The 8,333-nt window shown below is 36.8% G+C and overlaps 1 protein-coding gene across 1 annotated transcript; it reads right to left on the reverse strand.

Moving 5' to 3' along the window:
* Nucleotides 1-5,639: 5,639 nt before the first annotated feature.
* On the reverse strand, nt 5,640-6,479 carry LOC149257133 (uncharacterized). The gene has a single exon (XM_089456310.1). It carries the CDS (start codon nt 6,477-6,479, stop codon nt 5,640-5,642), a length of 840 nt encoding a protein of 279 aa, XP_089312436.1.
* Nucleotides 6,480-8,333: the final 1,854 nt, after the last annotated feature.

An 8,333-nucleotide genomic window follows, 5' to 3' on the forward strand; every position in this document is an offset into this window, starting at 1 on the left:
GATGCAGTGGTTAGTATGAAAGTTTTCCACATGTTTGGAATTACAAAGATATAGATAGATGAGGGATTCAATTACCTCAGATATACATTGAAACCAAACAAGTATGGAAATAAAGATTGGGAGTGGTTATTAAAAGAAATTGAGAAGAAATTTTTCTTTTGGAAAAAATTGAGAATAAAATTTTCTTTTGGAAAAATAAGTGGCTTTCCTTGAGGGGTAGACTCACCCTTATCAAATATGGTATATAGAATATGTCAGTCTGTTGGATGCATTTGTATATATTTCCAAAGGAAATTATACATAAAATTGATCAAATATTGGCTAGATTTCTTTGGGTGGGTAAAACTACAGGAAGGAAATATCACCTGGTTCATTTATCTTCCATAGCCCCACCTATTCAGAGTGGTGGATGGGGTATATTGGATACTAAATGTTTTAATATTTCATTGGTCACAAAATCCCTTTGGTGGGCATTAATGGCATAAGTATTTGGAAAAATGTCATGTAGGGGAATGCCTTCATAATACTTAATCCACAAAGTGGATTAGAGAAGGGGACGAGTGTAAGAGTGTGTCATACATTTGACGCAGTATGATGAAAACTAAACAATGGTTCCTTGCTGGGATGAGATCGGAGATTGGGAATGGTTGTTAGATTCAGGTTGGTTTGGATGCTATCAAGGGTATGGATAGTCAACATACACTTTCTGCGTCACTAAAATATCATTTATCCCAGATAGGTATTACACATATTTGGCAGGTGGTGTTGTGAATGAAAATCCCCCTGTGGATAGAGGTGACCCCTCTAGCCCAATGAGTGGGTTTAACAACAAATCGAACAATCTAATACACACTTTCCTAGCTTATGCTTGACAAATACAATAGGAAGGAGGAACCTACCTTGTTCTAATGCTAATCGCTCGATCCTAAGAGATGACTTCGAATATTTCATTCCACATCTCGCTCCTAAGTTGTTCTTCACATCGAGAAACCTACAAGGAAGATCAAAGTAATGTGCAAGACACGAGAGAATATATAGCATACATCAATCATAAACTACTTAACAAATCAAGGAACATTAAGCTAATCGCATAAATATTTAACAAAATTATGGAAAGTGAACATGAGATGTATATGTTAAGAAACTAAAAAGGGAAGCATACAACATATGCCTTGATGTTGGAGCCTTCCTTTGGGTGGATGTACAATTCCAAGCAGATACTCTTAAAGCACTCCTTCTCCAAGCTAGAACGGGTAGCATATAAGCATAATCTCAACATAGGGATGCAACAATCAATCACCAACCATTTGGGAATGAAACACGGTGAATTATAGGAAGGGAGAGGGAGTTAAGGATCCAAAAAAGAGGGAGGAAGGTCCACATCTCAAGGGGAAAGCCTGTGATGATAAGATCAAAAATCCCAAATGAGAGATCTTGATCATATCAACAACAACCAATATCCAGCTCATTGTTCCCGAAGGTTCTAGTGAGTGAAGATTCTCCTCCAGTTTGGGAAATCCTTCCAAAAGGAGTTCTTCGAGTTTTCCTATGAAAACCCATGTTGACAACGTGAGTGTATAACTGAGAAACTTGCCATAAGCATGGGTAGGTAGTGGAGCAAAACGCGCTAATGCCAAAAATTAGGTTTTTAGGCAAGTTTCTCTAGAATGATTTCAGGGAAGCTTTCCTTTGGTTCTTCTGGGAGGTTTTGGTTAGTATATCATGATGGATATGTTGCACAGTAGTCAATGTTTTGGCACTCTAGGATATGGCACGGGAAGTGAACAAAAGATAGCACAAAATATTGTGTAACAGGTGGAAACTGAATTAAAAAACAATTTGGGTACTCGAACGTGGCAGAATGCGGAGACTACTGGGTTGTCAGGGAGATGGGGTATAGAATGGAAGGATTACATCCATTTTTTAATTCAGACTAGAGCCTTTCTATCTGACATAAAGGATAAATTGTGTTGGGTGGGAACACTTAAAAGGAGATAAATTGTTGTCAAAGATATATATTCCAGATTCCCTTTAAATACATATAATGAAAGACTTGAGTGGTATCAAAAAATATAGTATTGGGACATTTCCATGAAGCTAGAATTTTTTAATTGGATAGTTCTCCTCAACGGAGTGCTTACTTGGTATATATTAATCCATAGGGGACTTCAAGGACCAGGAATTTGTTCCCTATGCTAGGCATCCATGGAGTAAACACATCACCTATTTTTAAAATGTCCATTTGCAACAGCTATTTCGGATGGAGTTATGACACTACTTAACATCAAAGGTAGGTGGCAACATGGATTGATTGAGGGATGTCTATCCTCTTGGTTCATATCACATAAGAAACACTCTACATTACCCTTGTATATATTCTGGGGGATATGGAGATGCAGAAACAGAAAGATATTTGAACAATGAGATCCATATGTTAGGGAAACAATAATAAAGATTGATGCATACTTCGGAGAGATTGGGCCTATTATTAGAAAAGGCCATAGCGGTACCAACAAGTATATCGACATCTGAAGGCTGGTTTTTTTGATGGGGCGTGTGTACAAAGGAAATGTGGATGTGGGGCATATATTATAATGGAACCTGGTACATTTTACCACTTTTGGTGGGAAGGAGGAAGGGGAAAAAATAACCAGGCAGACCTTATTGTACGATGGGGGACATTACTATGTGCAAAATGGTTGGGTATTGAGACTTTAAAGATTTTCGAGGACTCAAAAAGTGTCATCAAATGGGAATGGGTACAAGGATCATCACAATTTAATCCTTTCATTCTTACTACATGGATAAGGAAGATTTGGATTCTGGAGCAGTCCTTTCGTCAAATCACATATAGGCATGTGTACCGTGAATAGAATGGGGTTGTAGACACGTTGTCAAAAAGGAAAAATTGCAGCAGGTATGATTCACTTTTATGCATATCAACAAGTTTTTGTAGCAAATGAAGGAACTATAGAGATCCTGTAACATAGCATTTTCACAATATGTATTTTGAAGTTGTAATGATTCTTATTGAGGCAATGACATAGATACTACAGAAACGATCAGAAGGGTTATACTAATAGATTTCTAAGTGGAATCATAGGTAGATTTCCAAGTGGAATCATAGGTAGCTTTCCGAGATATGATATTTAGTAGAATTTTGTATTAAGTTTTGAATGGAAGCAAAATGATAAATCTATGACAGAAATGTTTATTTAAGGAGCAAGCAAATAAGAAACAAGCTATTGTAATCACTTTTATTAATGAAAGATGATATTTTTTTGAGTAATCACTTTTAACTTGGTTGCTTTTAACTTGGTTTCCAGCACTCCCACGGTCTTTATCTCATACCTCTACCACCAATGGGCTCCTCAAAATGCATCTTATGAAATTTGTACATTCTTCCCTCCATAAAATTCAAACAGTGCTTCCTTAAAAACAAAATTAGTAGACATAAAACTTCTTAACAACAAAACTTGTACATTCTTCCCTTCATAAACTTCAAACAATGCCTCCTTAAAAACATAATCAATATACATGAAGTTTATAAACAACTCAATCAGCGTTATGATACCACTCTACAAGTCCCAATAGACTCCACTTATTAATGATAAAAATTCACCTATTTATACATATGCATCGTTTCTGGTATTTTGGCATAAAGCGAAGCCATCAGTACTAGAAAATAAGAGCCTAGATTTGACTTGTTGGTATCACAATGGACTTATTGACAAATTTTATTCCAAATAACCTTATTTGGAAAAAGTTTCAATTCTCAAGTGGGTGACTTCGTAATTGCTTATACTTGACCATATGTTGCAGATGCCGAGAACTCTGGTGCTATGAGAGGAACTGAACTTGTCTCTGAGTCCGAAGATACAACTTTAACTTTAGCTGGTGTAGGTGCTGTAGATAACGGTAAAAACTCTTCCTTGGGAAACCCTTTGGGATACATGACAACAGATGAACAACCTAGAGTAATGAATATATCTTGCAAGTATTTGCAACTAACTGAACTTGTCTCTGAGTCCGAAGACACAACTTTAGCTGGTGCAGGTGCTCTAGATAACGGTAAAAAGTCTTCCTTGGATGAAAACAGTAAAGGCAAAATAATCCATTCATGAAGATTTTGGGAAAGCCTTTGGGATACATGACAACAGATGAACAACCTAGAGTAATGAATATATCTTGCAAGTATTTGCAACTACACCTTCCAGCAGCTACAGTTCAGGCGGTTCTTCAGTTGCGTGCTAGACTAACAAAGTCGCAATCCATGGCAATACAGTTTCTTGAGAAAGGTAGATTGTCTTCCCTTTGTTGTGCAACCAAACCTTCGACGATGGAAGCTCTCTAATTTGTAGGCATTGGTGTCTTTACACACCCTTTCGTTTATGTACAGGGATCTCAGGTGGTATAACGTGATGAAAACATTGAATCATATGGATGGTTTGTAATAAACTTTGAGGAAGCCATTGATGCATTTTAGATTTACCCTCACAATCTGAACCATGCTCCTGAAATGCCTAGGGGCGTTCATGGGGTTAAAATTGATGTCTTGAGTCTGAGGCTGAATGTGTCTGAGCCGGTGAAAAATATGGGCTTGGAATAACACCCAGATCAGAGGCCTTCTGCTGCATATTGCTATCATCACCTGCTGCATATTGCTATCATCACCTTCTTCAGTTGCAGTCTTCCAATTACCTAGATTAAACATTGCCAGCCACGCTATTAAACGTTAATTCTCAGTGTTCTATGCATGCCAGTATTCATAGGATTCAAAATCACATGGTTATAGAATGTTGTACTATCAGAAAAGTTGATATATCTAATGATGAACTTGTTTCAGATTGTACACAAGGAAGACATCCCTTCCTAGAACGCCATTAATTCACAATGGCCACCCTATGTAAACAGGTTATGCATCATAACATGCTATGCACTGTTCATAACATTAAGTTGTGCATCAGAGTCTTGACACTCGATTCTAATGGAAATAAGCATATTTGCAAAACTTTGCATTGTGCTATATCACATCCTAGAACTACTACCTTCACTTATATATCTTCTCTTTATCTGCTTTGCATCAGCGTTTTATAAAATTGCACTGTGCATAAAGAAGCAAAATGAGCAAATTATCATGACTTCTCCGAAGGAAGACAACACATATCACAAGGAGTGCTTAATGTGGATGATGCCATTGAAAGAAGAAAATAGTGAAAACCATTTTGGAGGCACATGCTAATAATGAAGACCCTATTTAGTCCTTCTGTGCTAGAGAATTTGAATCAGTTGGAACAGTTCTTTACAAAGTTAGAAGGCTTAAATGCTTTTCATTAAAAACTTTGGAACAATCATGTTTAACTTCTCAACGGTTTGGAAGTGGAAATCATTACAGTCTAACCATATCAAGAAATTCAGAAAAACAACCTTGAGGACATACATTTAAACATCTTTTATAACACACCATTGGACCTGAATAATTTGTCACAAGCTATCCAAATATTGCTATGAAATAAAATCTACCTCAATAATTTGTCACAGGCTATCCAAATATTGCTATGAAATAAAATCTACCTGAATAATTTGTCACAGGCTATGGCTATGAAATCAAATCTGAAATAGCTATAAAAGAAAAGGTACTAAAACTCGGTCTCCACGTCTCCTCTGTCAATGTGAAATTTGTTAGACCAAACACTACAAAGTCCTACGATATTTCCGGTGAAAAGCTCGTCGGTCCTTTCATCATATCCAAATGCATGGACTCCATATTTCAATAACGCCTTTCTGAACTCTGAACAATTTGGAATATCCAACGTCATCTTTGCCAAGCATTCTCCTGTAACAATGCTGCTAACATTCACAGTGTACAACCATTCACCTCGTATTAAGCAGTTACAAAGAGAAATGATAATATCCTGTGACCTGGAAATGTAAGAATTCACGAAAAAGTTCGGTGGCCTGAACATTGGGCCCTCTACAAGTGTGTGATCTTCAAGTGTCGCCAAAATCTGACCTTGTAGATTGCAAATGTGAATTGTTGTGGATTCGGTGCAGCAGATGAATTGAGATCTTTTATGTAAATAGTAGGGTTCACAGATTGCACGAATATTTGTATTTGTTACCTTTGGGTTTTCGCAACTTATGTCCACCACTTCCATCTCCAATTCATAGCGCTGAACAACTAATGTATCACTGCCACATATAGCAACGAATTCTATCAAGCTTGTACCTTCCTGAGGTAGAAGGATATTCTTGCGCAGTTTCCCATTGAGTTTGGAATAGATTCGTAATGAAATTCCTTGGCTTCCACATTCAAAGACTTTTCTCCCCTCATACATTACCACGTCCATATTTCCTGGACTTAGACTTTTAGCATATGAACCAACAACTGTGCCACCCAGATCTGGTACTGTAAACAAGAACCTGTACTCTTTTAATTCACAGAACTTGAATACTCTATCCTTGGAACTGTGAATCATGCCCCTGCAAAGTGGAATATCAAAATCCCAGTGTAGTATGCAGGACTCTCATGGAAAAAGCTCTGTGGGGTTAGGACTTTGTCCTGCTTGCATGGATGCAATTTCGAAGCTTATTATCTGTACTTTGTCAAACACATAACTTCCTGGCTTTTTCAACTCAGTGTCCACTAAGAAGGAATTATTATGAATATTGTAACAAGCAGATCTGATTTTCCCCGGCAGGGCGCATTCGATGAGATTTCCTTTGTCATCCCTAATAGCTGAGATTTGATCTCCATGTCGTCTGAAGAACACAATAGAGGCCATGGAATGGACAACAAATATTATATCATCCCCAGGGACAATAAACAGAATACTGCCAATGTCAAGAAACTCAAAGTTGTGTACATAGTAATCCCTATAAAACTTTGGTAGCTTCACTTTCTTGCCCAACTCTCGGAGACGCAAGTTGTGGAAGTATGAATCTCGCTCTATCAGCTCTTCTTGTATTTGAGGTTTGTTTCCATTCGTGAGTAACTCTGACGAGGACATCACTGCATTCAGAACTATATTTGGTTGTGGCCATGCCATAAATTTTCCTTCATTTTCTTCTCTCGGCCTTTTCTTCTTTAATTGATCTTCCATATCTCGCAAGGGGTGGAAGCGTTTAATCGAGGATGAAGCTCTCTCTATCATGCTGCCTCCTTGTATTTGAGGTTGTTTTTCATTGATTACATCTGTGAGTAACTATGATGAAAAAGATATCTCTGCATTCCCAACTATATTTTGTTGTGGCCATGGTTCATTTTCTTCCTTGGTTCTCTTGGTTCATTTTCTTCCTGGGTTCTCTTCTTTCTGAACTAATCTGCCCTGTCTTTTATTGGCCACTTATTGAGATGATAACATTGTTTACAAGGTTAGGATATTCTGACACATAGGAAATAGTTAAGTTCAACTTGGTCTAGTATAGAGTTAGGTTTAGAGTTAGGTAAAGTGTATAGAGTTAGTTAAAGTATGTTTATTTACCGTTGTACGACGGTCACGATATGTAGTGATCCGACGGTTCACTCTCTCCTCGGTATTACCGACACTTGATCCGTGGATTGACACCCAATTGGTCCATGAGTTCTATTTAAACCACATGGAGGGTCATTGTTCGGGAAATCCGTCTATGAGAGAAAGATTATGTAAATTTTCATTCTTTGATTAATAAATTGCCTGAAGTGGCTACGTGGCTCACGCCGTGGACTGTTTCCCTCTTTGAGGGTTTTAACCACGTCAAAAATACTGGTGTATTGATTTGAGATCTGGTTGTTAGCGGTGTCCTTTTGGTGTTCTTTCTGAGGAACTTACCCTGTAAATTCCTACATACACACCAAATACAAATCATACATTACTATTTATTGATCATATAAGAAATTTCTTACATATTACAAGAATAGATTATAGATTTCTAGAAAATATCCGAAGAAAGTGGATGTATAAAAAGAACATGATTCAAACAAAATTAATAATAGCTAATACAATTTGTAAAACTTAATTTCAATAATAATCTAGAAACTCACAATTACAACCTGTATTACACGTGTAACCCATATAGAAATTCACAATTACAACCTGTATTATACAATAATAACCTAGAAACTCACAATTACACACACCAAATACAAATCATACACTACTATTTATTGATCATATAAGAAATTTCTTACATATTATAAGAATAGATCACAGATTTCTAGAAAATATCCGAAGAAAGTGGATGTAAAACATGAACACGATTCAAACAAAATTAATAATAGCAAATACAATTTGTAAAACTTAATTTCAACAATAACCTAAAAACTCACAATTACAACCTGTATTATACATGCA

This window comes from Pinus tabuliformis, chromosome 6 (assembly GCF_031772625.1).
Source record: "Pinus tabuliformis cultivar Carrire ecotype Pingquan chromosome 6, CPIR1, whole genome shotgun sequence".
Taxonomy (NCBI): domain Eukaryota; kingdom Viridiplantae; phylum Streptophyta; class Pinopsida; order Pinales; family Pinaceae; genus Pinus; species Pinus tabuliformis.